General features: G+C 42.0%; 1 protein-coding gene across 2 annotated transcripts in view; it reads right to left on the reverse strand.

Annotated features, from left to right (window-relative positions):
- Positions 1–20477, reverse strand: part of ATP7A (ATPase copper transporting alpha) — a 31513-nt gene that overhangs the window by 4255 nt on the left and 6781 nt on the right. Inside the window, exons 2-22 of one of the 2 annotated variants that reach the window (XM_080365403.1) lie at positions 18093–18229; positions 14602–14797; positions 13126–13860; positions 11515–11721; positions 10321–10484; positions 9612–9773; positions 8940–9016; positions 8545–8770; positions 7909–8142; positions 7570–7661; positions 7025–7152; positions 6698–6852; positions 6257–6391; positions 5131–5325; positions 4759–4941; positions 3618–3831; positions 2846–2992; positions 2262–2404; positions 1727–1930; positions 1035–1152; positions 415–517 (exon numbers count right to left, since the gene is read on the reverse strand). In XM_080365403.1, the coding sequence (XP_080221529.1) occupies positions 415–517; positions 1035–1152; positions 1727–1930; positions 2262–2404; positions 2846–2992; positions 3618–3831; positions 4759–4941; positions 5131–5325; positions 6257–6391; positions 6698–6852; positions 7025–7152; positions 7570–7661; positions 7909–8142; positions 8545–8770; positions 8940–9016; positions 9612–9773; positions 10321–10484; positions 11515–11721; positions 13126–13860; positions 14602–14797; positions 18093–18200 (3926 nt within the window). In that variant the 5' untranslated portion in view covers positions 18201–18229. Of the gene's footprint in view, positions 1–414; positions 518–1034; positions 1153–1726; positions 1931–2261; positions 2405–2845; positions 2993–3617; positions 3832–4758; positions 4942–5130; positions 5326–6256; positions 6392–6697; positions 6853–7024; positions 7153–7569; positions 7662–7908; positions 8143–8544; positions 8771–8939; positions 9017–9611; positions 9774–10320; positions 10485–11514; positions 11722–13125; positions 13861–14601; positions 15092–18092; positions 18230–20477 lie in introns of both variants that reach the window. The other variant, XM_080365402.1, reaches the window with a different exon arrangement.

Genomic DNA, 20477 nt, shown 5'->3' on the forward strand with positions numbered 1-20477 from the left:
CTACGCTACCCCTAACACCATGGAGTAAGGGACAGTAACGCAGTGACAAACTTGGCAGCTTGGCTCACCAGCTGCAACAATCCTCAGTGCCAGCGCGCCGTGTACAGCTGCACGGTCCCAGAAGCCAGCGTGTCCCCACAAGATCACACACAAACACACACAGGCCACTATGGCATTTCCCATTCTGAACACACTTCTGATTTGTACATTTCACTTTAGAAGTGACACTATAAACACTACTGTCTGGAGTGCGTCGGACCAACCGACTCCTCAAGCAAGAGGAAAACCGAGTGCTGCTGAACACAGCCCTGCCTGATGGTCTTCAAAATTTGTCGGAGTCCCACACTTGGTTTTTTGCCACCAGAGAGAAAGACCCGAGCTTCAAATCCCCATTACAAAATGGTTCGTACTCACATCTTCAGCAGCAGAGAAGAAAGCACAACAGACACGGAGGAGGCAGCCATCGCTGCAGAGCCCATCCAGGGCTGCAAAACCAAACCAAGGGGCATGAAGGCACCTGGAAAACAGCGGTAAGGTCACAGCAGGCGCACAGCATTTCATACATTAACACACACAATTCCACATGGACTGTCTAATCGTAGCTGTATTTCAATGTCAATAAATAGAATTTCGGTTCAGTGTTAAGTGACAAATAATTAATACACGACTATTTGTGTTGTACCTCAGCCAGAGCCTCCAGGTGGATACAGCTGGACGCGTCACGTACGCAGCCCGACATTCAGAGGCAGGTATGTCTTGCCTGCCTTGCAGTAAACGGCCTGTTCACAGGGTGGGGCTCATTCAATAAGCCTTTTATCTTAAAGTTATTTTGATGTGCTGAGCATATCTGTAATAGCCATAACGCAGGAGGAGGACAGGGCACATATACCGCTGCAATACCCCCAGGCAGAGCACGGTGCACGTACTGACAGTCAGAAATGCAGAAAATGGATACTCTTCCACACAACAGTAAATCACTGCCATCTTCTACTCGCTAAGCACGATCTTATTACTGCAGGGAACTGTTCACATACCAGCAGCTATTGGAACGCCAATGAGATTATAAATTAGAGCGAAGACAAAGTTGATCCGGATCCTTTTCACAGTTTTCCTCGATAAATCTATGCTTGCTACCACATCCATCAAGTCATCCTGCAAGTTAAAATGTTTATTGGTGAGCTCAGAGAAAAAAAACACATATACGTAGCATCATCATACTCCTGTTTTAAAGCTAACACCACACCCTGGACATTACAGGCTGCACATAGTGAGCATTCTGCAGGCTGCTCTAGTCTGTCTGCACAGCCCAATCTATCAGCACCAATTCCATTTATTCCAGACGTCATCGCAATCCAAATGACGTGCACAGCTCTAGGCACTGACCACAATTCCTGTCAAGGTGGCGCTGACGTGTAGGAAGAAGCGACTGTAAGCTTGGAGGTACCGAAATATAATTTGTTTGCCAAAGGTCAGGTTGTTTTCTCCTTTTCCCACTCCCAAACTTTAATTACCTCCACAATATACAGTACCCAGAAAATGGGGAAGTTTCCTTCATAGGATAATCGTCACTACACTGAAACATGATGACGACAATCTCTTCTCTGCCCCAGCTCTCCTGGCTTATGAAGGTTGTACACCTCAGCAGCGGTCTGAATCATTCAAGACATCCTGGGCCTTCCGACCCCTCTCACCATCTCATTTTAATGAAGCGCTCTTAATTTCTTACCCTAATTAGAACCACATCAGCTGCCTCAATGGCTACATCAGTACCCGTGCCGATAGCTATTCCCACATTTGCCATAGCAAGAGCTGGGGAGTCGTTGATACCGTCTCCAACCATGGCCACCCGCTTTCCTTCGTCTTGTAGCTGTTTCACTTTGGCTACTTTGTGGGAGGGAAGAACCTCTGCGAACACTTTGGTGATGCCAACCTAAAGAGAGAGAGGAAGTACAAAGCTGTCTCACAGCTTTTCTACTAGCTAGCAAAGCTTCTGCTTTTAATGATGTGACTAGGAAGGCCGAGACCTATCGCTCGACCTAAGGACCAAACCCATCGCAGTGTGAAGAGAGCTCTGAATTCCAAGTTGAAGCTGCTGCTTCCATTCAAAAAGGCTCCTTTTGTTCCCCCTTTATTCTGAATTTAAATTACCATTTTTCACAACAGACTGGCTTTAAGCCAGCCACAAGCAGCATCAACGTGACGAAACATACTTGCTGGAAGTGGCTGGTAGCAAGCTTCAAACGTGCAGGAGAACAGCTCACCTGAGAGGCGATAGATCTCGCCGTTTTGCTGTTGTCACCAGTCATCAGGACAACTTCTAACCCCATACTCTTCAAAGTATAGACTGCCAGCTCAGCTTCTGGTTTCACAGTATCAGCAATAGCTATCAAGCCGCAAAGCACCCCTAAAAGAACAGAAGGAAAGAATGAGTTTGTAATAAAGATCTTTATTGCTTTAAGAAAAAAAAAAAAAACTTGACTGTTTTTCCCCAGTAAGACCAATTCCAGAAGCGGTAGCATCGCCAGTAAAACACAGAATGAGAACAGCTATCAGGGTAGCAATGTCTGAGGAAACACAGAGCATGGACTGTCCAATAACAAATAAAATTATTCTTTTTTCTTCTTTCTTCCCCTTTGCTCTCTTTGAAGTCTTTGCATTATCGTTCAACTCTCGAGTCCGCTAAGGCAGGCAGGAAGAGGTCTCTCTCATATGGAAGTGTTACAAAATGAGCTAATGATCTCTCTTCATCAGGTGTAACGGCTATGACATTGTTACTTATTACTTTCTATTTAAATAGTGACAAATAGACCCCTGAATAAAAAAAACAGCACAGCACTGAACTTACCATCAACAGCTGCCAGAACCGCTGTGCGACCTCTCTGCTCATGTTCTGTCATGGCTTTGTCAACCTCATTTTTCACAAGGAGGCCGTTTCTGTTCATCCATTCCCGGTTCCCAATGAGAACAGAGTATTTCTGAGAGGTCACAGCAGCTGAAGGAAGAAAACACAATCCTACCGTAATACGAGTAACTGGGAAGTTTCCCTCCAGCTAATCCTATCCAGGTTCTCCCAGTACGCACTGGAATACCATTTACAGAGAACCCAAGCAGAAAGTAGTTCTCAATACCTTCTGCCCTACCAACACTTGCACGTGTCCCTGACTAGACAGCCACCACGGCTTCTTCAGTCACAGGTAGTTACCAGGTCAGTGGACCAAGAATCACAAAGACAGTGAAGAACCAAGTCCCTCCCTCAGTGCTTCCAATAGGTATCTCACAGCCCCATCGAGTTGAAAGGTCTAACAACGAGCTGTTCTTGATTGGAAAAGTGTGCACACACACATAATTTTGGCTAGCAAATGGTAACTTGGGATGAAGCAAAGTAAAAACAGAGCTGCAAGACAATTCCTGTATGATTTTCCAGCCCCATATTCAACATGTAACTTCAAACTGTATTTAATCAAAGTGACCTGACGTGCAAGCACGACATAAACCAACGACTTCACATCTGCCTTGATGATTCTCCAGGGCAGAAAGAAGTGACCTCATTCTTATGGATCCTAAAGACACAAAAGCAAAAATTATCCCTTTCATTCTATAAATCAGAGTTAGCTTACTTGGTAGTTCAGCATCAATAATGGAAGCAGGCTGTACCAATCTGTCCATACTTTCCTCAATTTTCACAAGTGTCACATTTTTCATATTGTTTTCTTCAACCATCTTATTTTTCCTGTAGAGTAGTCCTTCAATATTGGTGACTTTACAACTAATGCCGCAGCCTGGAACTACCTGAAAATCTGTACACGTCCCAAGGGTTTCCGAGTCTAGCTCCTAAAGAAAAAGGATGCAAACAGAGAAAAATTTAAAATATATAAAAGCATGCCACATTGTCCTGGTTTCAGCTGGGACACAGTTAATTTTCTTCTTGGTAGCCAGTGCAGCGCTGTGTTTTGGATTTAGTATGAGAGTAAATGTCGATAGCACACAGATGGTTTTAGTTGTTGTTAGGTAATTTTATACCAAGTCAAGGGCTTTTCAGCTTCTCAGACCCTGCCAGCCAGAAAGCTGGAGGGGCACAAGAAATTGGGAAGGGGACACGGCCAGGACAGCTGGCCTGAACTAGCCATAGGATACTCCATACCATAGAACATTATGTTGAGTGTATAAACCAGGGGGAGCTGGCCAGGGCCGGCCGATCGCTGCTCGGGGACTGGCTGGGCACCGGTCAGCCGGTGGTGAGCAATTGTATCGTGCATCACTTGGGTTTTTTCCCTTTGGATTTTATTCCTCTCCCCTTCTCCCTCCTTTCCATTACAACCGTTATTATTTTTTACTTTATTTCACATCAGTTATTAAATTCTTATCTCAACCCATGAGTTTTACCTTTTCCCCGCTCCTCCTCCCCATCCCGCTGCGTGGGCTGGGGGCAGGGAGCGAGTCGGCAGCTGCACGGTGCTTCGCTGTTAGCTGCTGGCTGAGGTTAGACCACGAGAAGCATTTACAAACCTCACGAAATAAAGTGCAGTCACGCTAACTCTACCAGGAACAGAGAAACATCAACCATTGAAAACTTAAGCTGGAGTATCCAGCACACCTAATACAGGATTAAGCGATTTATGTGGCTCCTCAACTTTCAGCTTTCCCAACTGAATACACCAATTACTTTTTAATTAACACAAGACTATTCATACATATTAAGTACTGCAGGAGAGGTTCCTCCATAACACAAGCTACACTTTTCCCATACAACTATCTTACCTTTTTGCAGTATTTTGTTATTGCTACTCCAAGAGGATGCTCGCTATTACTCTCTGCGGTCCCCACTATCGCCAGCATTTTATTGTGTGGTAGTTGGTTACTCTCCACTAGAAACTTCACCTGCATCACTTCGGGAGTCCCATGAGTAATAGTACCCGTTTTGTCAAATACGACCACCTTTACCTGCAACAAACCAGGAAGACTTCATTCAGTAAAAAAGCTTTAAGGTGTAGCTGCCTCAGAAAACCACCCAGTTCAACCCAATTCACTAACGATCCGTCACTTACCGACGCACACGTAATTACCTACTAGGGCAGCCAGCGGTAAAACGCCACCAGCACCACCCTGGTAACAACCTCCCGCATTTCCTACCTTGTGTGCCATCTCCAGCGGCTCGCCTCCTTTGATCAGGATGCCGTTCTGGGCTCCCACTCCAGTGCCGACCATCACCGCTGTCGGGGTGGCTAATCCCAGAGAACAGGGGCACGCAATGCACAGCACTGTGATAGAGGCTTGGAAAGCAAAGCGGATTACCACTTCAGCTGCAGAAATGCTCTTATTGTAACCCTAGTGACAGAAGTTTATTTCAGTTATAGAAGAAATCGAACAGTAGAAACAACGTATTCAACTACATGTTGCCTTTGACGTTAAAAAAAAAAATAATAATCGGCAAGTATATAAGCTAAAATATTTAATACTAAGTAGTAAAGCACAGGCAAATCATGGTAAAGGTAAGATTAATGACAAAGTTAATGACTAATTAACTAAGTTCTGTTCTATACTGCCTATACCCACAATCTGTCTTATTTACAGGACATTTTCCCAAGTAAGGTACCCCGTGCTATGGTAACTTCTGTATGCTGTCAAACAATAAAAGATACTCTATCAACAATATTACGCCACAATGTAATAAAAGATATTCTATCAACGACAAATACAGCAACAAAGGATTTGAAGATTGCTTTCCTGGAAGCTAATAAATTCTACAGAAACTGTCATTATCTAGGAAACCTGTGATCTAAAGCAACCCTAAGGTACAAGTTAGGATCCTGATCCTCTGCTGGCATCTGCAACTAAGATTAATTCCACCGATTTCAAAGATGAATTTACACCGAGCTATGCTAACAAAACTAGATGCAGAAGTGGAGCTTGTGACACAAGGGACTTCTCTTCCCCACAAAGGAGGAACAGAAAGCGGGCAATTTTGACATTTAGTATCCACTGCTTTTAATTAACTTTTTCGTTTTAAGTACTAATTTTTAGGAGTTGATGAATTGCTGCAGATTCTCTTTAAGTATAAACATAGGAGCGGTAAGTATTAATATAAAAGTGTAAAAAAAAGCAATATGAAAAATGTAACAAGAGCAATAATATAATATCTACAGTCAGCAACTGCCTGCAAGGATAATTCAGGTAAAGGCAATGATTGCAGTCTAACAGACTTGTAGGCTAACTATTTTTTACCTATTTCAGAAGGTGTTTAAAGAGACTTACTTACCAGAAAGTATTTTTCTACTATTTCAAAATCCACAAATCCAATTACAATCCAGACAAAAAGGGTAGCCACAGAGACAGCCACAATAAAAGGAACGAAGCAGCCACTGAGTTTGTCTGCAAATTGCTGGATAGGAGCCTAGGAAGGAAAAACATCAGCTCCGGCAACATCATGCTTACTCTCTTGCACGCCTTCAGACACAGACATAATCATAGCTTCTGTTTGCAGCACATTTGGCATACCACACTTCATAATTATGTATTTGCTTAATAAGACGACGAGACTTGGAACAGCAGACCATATCAAAGTCCTTATTCAGCAAGATACTTCATTATGCAACTGCAATGCAAGCCTAAATAATCTTAACCACTCTTTAAACGATTTGATATGCCGATGCCTAAATGATAGGACGAAACCCAAATGCTTAATTTGATAATACTCTACCTTTGAGGTCTGGGCCTCCTCCACAAGTTTAACAATCTGGGAAAGAGTTGTATCAGCTCCGACATGGGTTGCCGAAATCAGCAGTGATCCATTCTGATTAATCGAACCTGCAATAACTGTATTGCCAGGTTTTTTAGTCACGGGCATTGCTTCACCTAAGGAAAGGTCAAGGACAGATACTAAGGTATATTTCGGCAACATTATAGCAGCTACCAACTCCTAACATGCAGTTAGAAGACTGAGGAGAACATCAGTTAACTCCTCTTCTTCAGATTTGTTTAAAGGAAAAGAAAAACATTTTTACAGTTGCAAAAAGCAAGTGCTCACCTGTGATAAGAGATTCATCTACCATAGAGTGTCCTTCAATAACACGACCGTCCACTGGGAATTTGCCTCCTGGGATCACTCTGACAATGTCACCTCGTTGAACCAGCTCCACATCGACTTGCTCTTCACTAGAACAAAGTAGTGTTGTTAATAAGAGGCTGTTAAACTGAAGTTTCCCAGGCAAAAGCAGCTGTCACTACACACAAAACATCATCCCACTGGCTGACATCATTAATGTATACAGAAATGGTCAGAAGAAAGCCCTTTATAATGAGCACTACGATTACTTTATCATCGTTTTATTTACTTTCCAGTTGAGCAAATCCACTAATTTTCTTAGTTCAGCAAAAGTTAGCAATATTCCAGTAATACAAATCACAGCAGTGTTAATTTTCCACATTTTAACATTTATATCTGGCAAATCTGCCGGCAAATCTGCAGTTATTTGCTTCATATTTCTATAGAATGGTAACATTTGTCTGTTAATTATGCGTATTAACAACAAAAAAGGAACAACAGAAAAAACAAATGACAAAGCAAGATACCTTAAAAGAACGTTATCAGGGCCCAAGGTAACAATAGTAGCTTCAGTAGCTTGTAATGAAATTAGTCTTGCCAGCGCTTCTGATGTTTTACCCTAGAATAATAATTTTTATATTTTTCTGACTATGCTATTGAAAAAAAATGGCTGGGTAAATGACAACTGTGTATGTTGCAATTTACCCTATTAAGAAAACACTTTCTGCAAACAGATTATATTAAGTAATTTCACATTTTAATAGTTTGGTTACTGAACATTATTTTGCAACAAAGGTTAAAAGAACCTAACAAAGCTTTTGTTTGAAAGATACACAACATTCCGAAATGGCACCTATTTGCCTTACCTTCGCAACGTGCTCCAGCCACCGGCCCAGGGAGATGAACACGAACAGCATAGGAGGTGTGTCGAAGAATGTTACGGGGTTTACTTTTGCTTTCTCGGCCATTGCAACTAGAAGGATAACAAATGAGTAGACGAACGCAATGGAGGTTGCCAAAACAATGAGCACATCCATATTCGCAGTTCGGTGCTTCAGAGCTCTGTACGCCTGTATGTAGAAGTGCCAGCCTCCGAATATCTGCAACGAGAGCGTCCGTCGCGTTTTATACACGTGTCTGTAACGCGCCGCAGCGGTGTTACCGTCAGAGAGGGAGACACCGTTTTATTTGCCTTCTCTGCCTTCCCCACCTCTTCCCCAACAAAATCCCAGCTCTAGCCAAGGGCTGGGATCGCTACCGCAGTACTCTCCGGTGTTCCCAGCCCCACACAGGTCCACCAGCTCCTCCCCGTGCTCGCCAGCCAGGCAGGCTGCCTCCGATGCTGCCCAGCACCCCTACGCCCACTCAGCACGGTCCGCAGCGCCCTCAAACGCATTTTGGATCCGCAGAATTACAGTCGCTTTTCAAATTTAATTTCTTCATCACCTCCCATTTTGAGTGTTTAAGCCCAACAAACCAGGAGTTGTCATCTTCCCACTTACCTGTACAGGGACACAGAGTAAAAACGATAGAAAATTCATAACAGAGAGTCCTGGCAGGAGCTGGTGTTCCAGGACCATCGAGGAGTGAAGGGCCTCCATTTCCTCGCTGCTCATGTTGTGATGTGCACGAGCATCTGAAAGCTGACTGTCCATAACCATCATGTAAATCATCAGCCCCATGACAGGAATGCAGAAAACGAGACTCACAACAAACGACCTTTTCCACCTCAGATTTGGAGAAAAAAAAAAAAAAAAAAATTAAAACACACAACTGTTTTGCAGTCTAGTGCTAATAAGTCTGCACAGTCACAAAAAAATTAATCCTAACTTCACTGTTGATGGAAGCAGAAGAATCGAGATGTTTATAAAATCTAAATACGTTCAGGAATACTTACTGCCTTATCTCCTGTTTGTGATCTAGATGACTAGCAGATCTATCTTTTTTGACTAACGAAGTAGTGAAACCCAAATCCTAAGGAAAAAAAGCGTAACAATAAAGAGAACAGCCAATTTTTAAGGACACTTTGGTCTCATATAAAGTTATTGCCAGACGACTGATGGTGCCAGCCTTACATATGATTTACTTCATTAACATTTCTGATTTGACTATCACTATTTTTCAGTGCAAAGACAGAAAAGCAATCTGACGTAGAAACCAATCTGTCTAGAACATTAAAATGCTATTCTAAGATGTGGCTTTCCAAAGTGGTTACTCCTGAAGCATGGAAGTGGAGAAATTGAGGGAGAAAGCCAAGAAACTTATTTCACCTCTCTCCTGCTACAGCACCCATGGATGTGCTTCATTTTTCGACAAACACATAGCTGGTATCTTCAACTCTACCACAGCCTGGCTCTCCTAGTATTTCTACTTAAAACCTTAGACCAAGTCAGGATAGAGCATTGCTTTTGAGAACATATTATCTGCAGAAACCTGCGTTAAGAGATAGCAGAGGGAGGAAGAGACACAGATATTTCCCTTTAATGGTCTTGCCTTCTGTTTCTGGGGTACGTAACTCTTCAAAGGACACTGGACATTTTACAAGACTCTGTGCCTTCATGACACTTACCTTTATTACTTGTATAACATCTCGAGGACCTATAACCTCAGGATCGTACTTAACATGTGCTTTGTTGGTTGCAAGAGCTACTGAGCAGTATAAAACACCGTTAGTCTTCATGAGGGTGGATTCTATTTTGTGTACGCAAGAAGCGCAAGTCATTCCTCTCACCTGTAAAACAAAGGCTCACTCCTGTTACCAAAACCACAGGTTATGCACCTTAAAAAGCAGGAAAAGAAAAAGCATTTATGACTATCCTGAATTGCTTATTGCGTATTTCTGGGGTTTAAAGCAGTGAGATGGAGCTCTCTAGTTAAGGATGACAGCACTACAGAGGAAGCATAGCAGAGAGACGAGGTTATTAAGCTCTGCTAAACCTCCGCTGGCTCATCGGGCTCAGAGCTGGGGTGCATTGTGCTAGATTCACCTACAAACAAAAAAAAAAAAAAAAAAAAAAAAAAGGAAATTCCTGCAATTGGCAAAGTAAACAAAAAACTCACAGGAATATTCCTCCAACTTAGGTGTAGTAGTGAGCCAGCACAGTTTGTATGGCATGATACAGTTTGTGATACATACTTGGTGTAGTCTTAAACTTTGTTTTTTGTAAATTGAGCTCTATTATGTGATGAACACTTTTAGGAAGTGGATGCTTACACAAACACATTCAATAGATAAAAGTAATAAAGACAGGGGTGGCTGGTTTTAATTACTAGCTTACAACAAGTTCCAGAATTCCATCTCCTTCCCCACAGTTTTCCATCACGGTAGCTCCAAATCCCAGTTCCCGTATGAGCTCTGCAATAGCTGAAGGATGTATGACAGCAGGATTATACCTTACTTCTGCCTTTCCTGCCATTAGGGCAACAAGTATTGAATGTATTCCTAGAAAACAAAAATGTGAATGGCAGATCACGTTTGAGTGGAACACTGCATTTATGGTAACCTGATGGCACAATAGCAATTTATTGAAATTGAGAAAGCTACCGTATTGTAGGTACATATAAAAAGTCATCATTTTTGGAAGATACAAACAACATTAGCACCTAAGTGTAGATGTGACAGATGAAAGTATTACTCCATGCGTTGCATGCTTTTAACAGTCTCATTACAAATGGTCAAACTATGCTATATGACCTATTTTTACTCTAAAAAAGTTCTTCTAAAATACAGTTTTGCCTACTTTTTTTTTGATCTGCATTAACCATTTCCAAAAACCTTTTCTTCAAGGGACAACACCACCCATGAGAAAGGGCAGATCTACCAATGTGCAATCAATCCTACTGTACGTTAAGTGAAAAGGATTTCTGTTAACCCATTTTCTAGGATGAAAAAAATTAAATTCCAGGTTAACCTGGAACACATCCACTTTCATTACAGCAATTAAACAGTCTACATTAATGACTCTTTATTACATCACGGTCATGCAACTATTTGTTCCTGCAAATATAACCATCACGCTGACAGAAGGTAGAGATAGCTGTCCTGACTCGCCGAGCTAAGGTTACCTTACGTATCTTTAATCCATATAAACGCTGTCCCTCTCTAACAGCTCCCTTCCCAACGCAGGCACATATGCTTCTGCGTTTAAGTTGCAGGCCTGGGCACATCCCTCCAGTAGAAAAAGATTATTTTTAGTTTCTAAAGGATCTGAATTTGATCCTTATATTCTCTCTGGAGCGCTCCAGCTCCTGCTTTTGCAAAGGCAGCCTCTGGCCACACATCCACAAACCAGCAAGAACAACACTGTTTGCATCCTGTAAGCAAACAGCGAGTAGACTATGATCCCACCCATGAAATGCACCAGCAACGGTACTTCCCTTGACAGCCCACTCATTAAAAATGCTGCACAAAAGCTAGATGGATTATTTAAAAGAAACACAAATTTAAGAGATAACACTGACATCCAGCTTACCGTCTTCTCTTCTCAAATTTCTCTCGATGTTGGCTACACACGAGGCACACGTCATTCCTGTGACTTGGACGTAGCACTTTGATATAGTCTTTGTCTCTTGCCCAGCAAGGTGGGCTGGTGACACTGCAGGGGGGAGCTCGGTCCCATGAGACTCCAGCTGCGCTTCGGGCCAGGGCTGCCCCATGGCCACAGGCAGCTCTGCCTTGGCTGAAAAGGAGATGGCAAGTCACGACACTGTGAACGGCCACTGCAGCGCCACAGATACACGCTGCTGGAAATGTAGACCAAACCCCAGTAATTGTATATGCCTTGTCAACCAGGCTCATCCATCCGTCTGTCAACTAAGAGTCAGCAACAGAGACCAAGACAAAGGGTTGGGCCACTGATCAACTCACTGACTGTTTTGATACTATTTTTCCTTTTGCCTTTCTGCATTATCTTTTCTCTATTGTACACCCTTTGCCCTCTTCTGTAGGTTGTAAGCTAAACCTCTGCATTGCAACCTGGGTTTTACACACACTTTTACTGACTTTCCCTGGGGCACAAAGCTGAATTTGTAAGTGCGTGCCCGTTTCGTAAGCAAAGTCAGCAGGGTTTTGACCTTAGAGAAGCGCTCTCAAGCTACAGACAACTGCTCCTTACAGCAATTCAGGAGATGTTGTTTATGCAGGAACAGTATGAAAGGAATTAGAAGGGAGCACCTGACCACTTCTATTATGTTGCCAAATAATAGCTCATGTACTGTATTTTTCAAAATTCAATCTTACTGAATCAAGAAACGGAGTTGCCCTTCCCCAGCCGGGACAGCTGACACTAACTGTCCCAAGGGATATTCCGCATCATACGATGTCATGCTCACAACAGAGGCTGAGGGAGGCAGGAGGAAAGGGGGGATATGTTTGGAGGGACGGCATTTGTCTTCCCAAGTGACTGTTATGCATGACGAAACCCTGCTTGGCTCGACATCTGCCTGCCGATGTGAAATAATGAATTAATTGCTTGTTTTGCTTGCACATGCAACTTTTTCTTTACCTATTAAAGCACCTTTGTATCAATCCACAAGTTCTCACTCTTTTACCTTTCTCTTCCCCATCCCACCGTGGGGGGGGACAGCAAGAGGCTGGGTGGCGCTCAGCCACCTACCAGGGTTATGTCACGACAGCATTGTTTTAACTTCCTCAGTTATATCCACACTCTTCAGATTCTTGTCACTCCTCAGTCATGCCTGAACCTGGCTAAATATCCCTTCACTAGGTGCTTCGCAGGAGCCAAGTCTGTGATAATTTGCTACGGAAGAAACTTCAGCACAGCATCCCGCAGCATTCTTCACTGCTAGCAAAGCTCTGGCTCCATATTCATGCCATGACTACTACACAGTAGCAAAGTGGAGCACCATTCAAACATCAGTATTTACCTGATATATTTCAATTATTTTTAATTCATCTGATGTATTAAAGGAACCGCATGTATATTTAATTATTTCATTGACAGCAAAGATATAAAGCTCTCTTGGCAAGTATATGTCAACTGCTACATTTCATCTCAGGTGGTACCAAATCCTAAACAGAACCGTACAATCCTGTTACATTTAGAACCTTAATATGTCATTACCTGATAAAGACGCATCAAATCCCATATCCTCTATTGAGGATAGCAAGTCTTCTGGGCTTGTTTGCAGAGGGTCATATTCTATAGTCCCGTTATGATTTGTGAGAGAGACGTGAACAGACCTCACACCTGCCTTTTGGGCTATCACTCCCTCAACAGACTGCACACAGGAGTTGCAAGTCATTCCCTCAATGTTTATCACAACAACTTGAGTAAGTGGCTGGCCAGCATCCTTCAAAGCTGGATGAGGAGACTTCAGCGGAGACACCAGGGTAGGGAAAAGAGTTACATTTTCATATTCATCGGGAAGGCTGACTTTAAATGTCTCTGGAGATACTGCCTCTATGGCTCTTCTCAGGACTTCGACGCTAATTAAGTTTGGGTTATAGTTTATAGTTGCAGATTTCTTCTCTAATGAGACAACTACACTTGTTACTGATGGAAGTGCTGATATGGCGCTCTGAATGTTGAGGACACACGAACTGCAGTGCATCCCATCAACTCTGAAGGCAACTGTCTTTGTCTCATTCACATTCGAGTTGTGTTTCAGTGCTGACTCGGAGCCTTTGGTCTGAGCATTCCTCAACCTCTCCAGGTCGACAGCACTCAGCTTGAGGGGTCTAGGCTGCTTTTTGAAAGCTGCTGTGAAACCTGCCGCTTCAATTTGATGTTTTATTTCTTCTGCTGTGATTAGATGAGGCTGATAGACAACAACAGCTTCCTGATTGTCCAAGGACACTGAAAATTAATCAATAAAAATATGTGTGCATTACTGCCCTATGCGTAATAAGCACGCTGCTTATTATGTCGCTAAGAGCAACAGGTCTTGTCAAAGCTTTCCAAGAACACTTTAAATGGTCAGAAACGTAACTGCAATGCCAAGGAGATTTAGTTGGTTTGGTAAATATCAAACAATTTAGTTCTTCCACCATTTTTTGTCCAGCACTACAACAATTTTCAACTCCTCTTTTCCTCAATTTTTTGCCTTCCCCAAGACTTTCACAAATGGCATCACCATTTTTTACTAAATGTATCCTTTTATCAGGGGTCTGTGGCAATACATTTATGCCAAAGCTATTTTTATTATACAGATAATTTTGTCTTGCCTTTTAGATACAATCACATATAAGCTAACATTCATTTCAAATTGAACAGAAAATATAAACTAATATTAATTACAAAACAAACAAACCAGACATCTAGTATTAGAGATTTCTGCAACTGATAATAAAATCATGGAACATGACTACTCCAGGCTCCCTACCAAAATATTACACAGCAATCACTGAACACTGTCATGCATAACAGCAACAGCCTCACCACAATTTGGGCCAAATTAAACATGTAACCAAATACCTGGTACTGCAAAGAGTAACTGTCACACTAAGCTGTCAAATCTAAACCCAAGATACCTCCACAATGCCATCAAAGAACAGCACGGTCAGCTTCGATTTACACAAAAATACACTACGGTTTTACCTTTAATCCGCTGAATTCCTTGCAATTTGCCAATTTTCCCCTCAATGGTGCTGGTGCAGGAATGACAGGTCATCCCGTCTACTTTCAGGCGCAGCACAACACTGCTCGCATGAGACCAGCTGGAATCTTCACAAGTTCCAGGCGTTACCTCTGGTGCAGAGAGATTCAACTCTACTCCTGGGACCATTTGGCTAATCTGCTTGCCATTGACAATGGAAGAAATGAAAGTCACCACTGCGATTTTTTGATCGGAGGACATTTTAACATCCACGATACCTTTGTTCTTTCGTAGCGTACTACAAATCTGTTTAGACGTTAGAGCTGACTGAGTAGGAATTGTAAGAAAAATAGTGTCAGGTAAAACAGGTTGTGGGTTTGAATCAGCTAATGTAGCATCAAATCCCATGTCATATATTGCTTCCTGCAGCGTTGCTGGCGTCTGCAGTTTTGAGTCATAAATGATGACTGCATTCTTATCCTCTAGAGATACCTTGCAAGGGAAAAAAACACAACCAAAACAATTTAGCAAAATGCAATACTAAGAGATGAGATGAGAATTAATACCCTGCATGAAACTAGAAATAGCTTTTACTTGCATATATTAGTAATACCTGTCCAGTATAATTTTGTCTATCACTACTCACCTTGAAGAATAAAGCCACAGCAATAGCCACCATGAATTATCTTCTGCTCATCTGTACTACGTGGCTAGAAAAAGCAGATTTCCCCACCGAACCCCCAAGTTTCAGGACCCTTTGCAAGTCTGGCCACTTTTACTTATGATGTCCAGACAGCGTCAACGCAGTTAATGAAACTTCCAGACCCAAACTCTCTTAAATTATGACTAACACAATTCAATCCTGAAAGCAAAACAGCCCACGGAAACACTGCTAATCACATGTACAATTCTGCAGTTAGCAGTAATTACCCTTAGGCTACAAGGATGGAAGAAAACACTCTGAAAAAACCCATAGATTTAAGTAGCAGTGAAAGGAGTCCAGTATTTCTAGGCATCTTAGGCACAGGCTGTTAACTTGCTACGAGCAATAAAGCTCATCAGACTTCATGGAACAAATTCACTTTCGAAATTTGACATATGAGAAACATTAAAGCCACTGGTTTTCCTCTTTTTTTCCATTTTGGTGATTCAGAGATGTCCTGATTTGGTGCTAGCCTTTCACCTCAAATGCTACAAATATCCTCAATTTAATTTGCTCCCAACTGATGATATATCAAACACAATTATTGCAGTTTCCAAAAGGGAAGCCAGGATGCCTGCCAGAGGCCCAGCACGTTATCACTCAATTCTATCTTTGCTCTGGGCAAAGGTACAACCTGAAGACCACAGTCATGATTAAATTAGAACATTTAAATCATGTTAAGAACAACCTTTCTTCATTTTTATTCCAATTATGGGCTTTGGCATAATTAGGAACATGGACATTTATTGGTTTCATTGCAGTTGGAGGCAAAATAACCTAAATGCAGCTCTATATGTCTGTATCACTCACCTAGCATGCATCTCCCTTACCGACCTAATTCGGAATTCTGAACAAAACCCTCTCTCACCATTCTCAGAGATTTTCTGAAACAAATGATCTGGCTAAACCGAAGTTCTGATGCTGTAATAAGGATAACTACTAAATAAGACCTCAAAGCTTCTTATAGTCCTGTTCTACTCAGACTAGGCTCTTGCCAAGAGTAGTTTTAAAAGTGGTATTCAGCTTTGGAATATTTACCTTAAAAACTAAATACAAACTCTTAATACTGTCTTTTTAAAAACCTGCTTCGTTCCTTACGTAAAATACGCTATGGGATGCACACTGTCTTCAATCAAATTAAAGTATGAATCTCTACTCCTTCTCCTGGCACAAGTCATCTGTATATTCTCAGAAAATAGCTGAAAAAATAAAAATGCAAGGCTGACGAGATTAAATCTTTTGCTAGAACAAGCCAGAAAGGCAGGGTTCTTAAGTCAGGTTATTTTGGGATATTATTTCACAGGCTGCTTTTAGCCTTCGTTTGACGTCACACCTGCAGATACCTAGTGAGCTATCTGACCGTATCACGCCACAGATGTTAACGGCAGCATCCCTGTTTCTGACGTGGTCTGTCCGGTGAGCCAGGGTTCTGGGGCGAGGGCGTGGATAGCCTTGCATCATGTTAAAGCTCCATTCCAGTTGGAGGAAGATGAAAAATGATGCACCTTGTAAATATCGCTGCTGTTCACCCAGATTTCCGCGTGTGTACACGTACACCCGCTTCAGGCAAAAGGAAACTGCACTAAGCAGTGCAGCGCTTGCCTCCGTACAGAATGGTGCCCCGCAGTGCACCCCTCAAAATCACCTAGGGTAACAACCACATGCCCCCCCACATTAAGACAGTGTACCCTACTCTGGAAGGCCAGTGTTCATCCAAGACATAGCCACTAAAATAGTAATTATGTTTTGATGAAACCAGGAAGGTATTATTTTCTTTAGAGTAAAATCAACCACTACGGAACGTTACAGTAAGATTTCAGACCAGAGATACTAAGTAAACTTCACAATTTTGTGTCGCTGCTGTTGGTAGGACTGTTCTCTCCAGTACAAATTAAGCCATAAAACTAAGAGGAATCTCCCAGCCTTTAAACTGTTTCCATTATCAAAACTATTGTAAAAATGTAATTGTAAAAAAACAGCTCACCCTGGCATAGCCTACAGTCCAGTATTTTGCCCACAAAAGAAAAAACACTAACAAAAACCTATTGGTATCTCCTCTGAGCTAAGAAAAAAACCACCAAACTACTTACAATGAAGTCAAGTCAAGGAAGTTTGGGTTAAGGGCAAACAAGTAGCTCTGTTAACCGTTCAACACGAGTTCTGTTGCTCTTTCTCCCACTTCCCCGTAACCCGTACAAAAGAAAGGAAATTTCCCATGCTTGGAAGCGCTAGCCAGACTTTGCTTTGTCCCCTGGGTTACCTGCTACTCTTACTTCATGAACCACAAAAAACCAGCTCTATTTTTCATGGTGGGTCAACTACCACATGATTAACTGGACCGCTCAAGCCCACAAATGCTGCTGAACCCCTGCAAGTGACCCCTGTGCACTGTCAGTTTGAAAGAAAAGGCCTGTGAGCAAATCCTGACGTTTAGTTGGTGGAAGGGACAAGGACTTTTTTCACCAGTGTAAGTTCTAGGGTGTTTGCGCTCTCTTATTTAAAAATTTCCTGTTCTCACCCTTTTTTTTCTTCTTTTTTCTCATTACTTCACAGTACTGAATTTATTATAAAGCAGATAATTACTTAAAAGTAACAGAGAAAGACTTAGCTCCCACTGCAGTGAAGCACTTGTTTTTCTTTTATACCAGAAATACCCTAAAGCACTTCTAACATCAGCTTCCCACGAAACGTACAGAATATACTCTTGCCACGTATTTTCCCCCCTTGGTGCATACTTTATCACGGTTTCTCATAGAAGAGCAAAGCTTTGTAAGAAATCGCGTTACTTACTTTAACGTTATGGATACCATTCATCTTCCCGACATGCTGTTCAATGGTTTGAACGCAGGAATTGCACGTCATGCCCTCCACGCCGATGACTATGGATTTTGCCTCCATTGTGAAATTCTACTCAAGTCTTCTCATTGCTGTTGGCCAAAAAGCAATAAAGACACTTGTTCTTCAATCTTTTCACAAAGATTTAAACTAAAACTGGGATTTAACAGATGATGTACTTAGCCACACGTAACTGTAGTAGATGTCAAAATCTGAGCAAAGTTTAACAGGAAGGAGAACTTTAGGTTTTTATTCCTATGAATCTTCAAAAGGGAAAGTGTTTGAACACTTATTATTCCATTTGTGTTACAAGAGGGATCATTTAATTGCATGCACAAAGTTGCGATTCACTGGTGTGTGAGACGAAGCTACAGGGAGCAGTGAGAACGAGACACACTCCAGCTCTTGGATGCTACAATGAGAGGACAGCCTGCAAGCCACAGGGGCACAGGTGACAATCACGTTTTTCCACATTTATATCTCATATATTATCCTATGCTGGCAACAATGAGCTATACTGAAATTCATCCTATGAAGCAAATCAAGCCTTTTCCCAATCTCATTCAGAAAATTCTAATTTCTGCTCCTCTGAAGATGAACACTATTACTTTTGCTCAAAAAAACCCACCAGAAAAACATGACTGAACCTAGATGAAACTAATTTGTAGAAATAATGGCTAACGCAAAGGACTACTCATTTCCAATATATAAACTGTTAAGTAACAGAGGGGGAAAAGAGGGCAAAAGTGATTTTCAGATTATTTTTTTTAACCTTTTGAAAACGCACATTAGTTTTTCCAATGACAGAGAGATTAGTGACCAGGGAAAATGATCAGAGATAAATGCTTAATGTTCAGCTGCAGTGGAAGCAACAGCTAATCTTGATGATCAATTGAACAGCTGAAGTTAAGCACATGCTTAACTTGTTGGTTTTTTTTACCCTGGGGACTTATCTTGGAAAACTAAATTACGTTAACAAAGTTTAATAAAATTAATTTGGTGACATTTCAGAACTGTTCCATTACAGAAGGTCTGAAAGCCTCTGGTTTCACTTTCAGACATGTAAGAATACAAGGATGTTTCATCATACAGACAGGTTTACTTCACTGATGCACAAAGCTAAATGCTGAAGCTTAATCAATGAGAAGACACCATAAACCTCTGAATTAGTAAAGTTTCCAGTGGATCACACACGTATTTCTCTTCAGCTGCATTTTATCTGAAGAGCCAGGAACACACTGCAAATTTCTGTCAGCCACTAACCTCTGGCAGAATGTAACTAGTTTATAGGTCAGAAAAAGAAAGAAAAAGTTGAACTACATACACAACACGAAAATTAGTCCAAGAAGTTGATTTTAAATATTTCTTTTCCTAATGCATCTCCTAAGTTCCTCAAACGATCAGCTAATTCATCTAAACTGTGGCACGAACCTTCATATTCTGACAGGCAGCAAGAATTACACAGTAAATATAAGAATTAGCGCACATTAACGGTAAGCACGGCTAGAGACAGGAATGTTCACCATGCACGAAGGAAATCTTGTAGCCATAAGGACTCTGAACACATGCATGCAACAACTTAGGAACCTTTTTCACTGACACGTGGAGAGCCTGAGCAGCACTCCCATGGGGATTTAAATCTGATCAGAACCTTGAACAACCTGCAACATCCGATCTTCCTGAAAGGCATCAAGTATTTACTCTGAACGCACCATAAAGTGCTAACATCTCATCCTTCCACCCCCCTTATGGATGAAGTTGGGAAGCACAAGGGCTGCAAGCACAACTGGAGGCTGCTGGTGGCTGTGGAATCAGGATCAAAAGCTTCGTCCTGTGTCTGGACGCAGGTGTGGGCACACGCAGGATGCTGCAGCAGGACACTGTGGCACGATGTGGTCTCCATGCCAGGAGACAGAGGAAAGGGCTCCCACAAAGCGGGGCCCTCAGGCCACGAGAGCTTTAATTATTACTGAGGCTGGCCAAGAACATGGCATTACCACCGGCACCGGCTGGACTAAGGGGGTGCTGCCGCCTCAGAAGACAGAACAGTGACAGTAAGTTCCTATCGCTGCAGGCGGCACCACGTTATGCTATAGGCAGCAGAAAACACTAACGGCAACTCATCCCTGCTAAGAGCAGAAATAAGGCGACTCTACCTGAAGAGTTATCTCAGATCTCACTTCTTGCTTATTCTTAAGAGATCCAAGTCATGAGAAACACACATGCAAATATTTATATGTAAACATTCACACATCACAGAAATACAGAACTGTCACCTGACACGCAAGAGAATTACGGGGCAGCAGAAGAGTTTATTTTAAGCAAACTTTGTATGGTAAG

Source organism: Falco punctatus (assembly GCF_963210335.1).
Source record: "Falco punctatus genome assembly, chromosome: 15".
NCBI lineage: Eukaryota > Metazoa > Chordata > Aves > Falconiformes > Falconidae > Falco > Falco punctatus.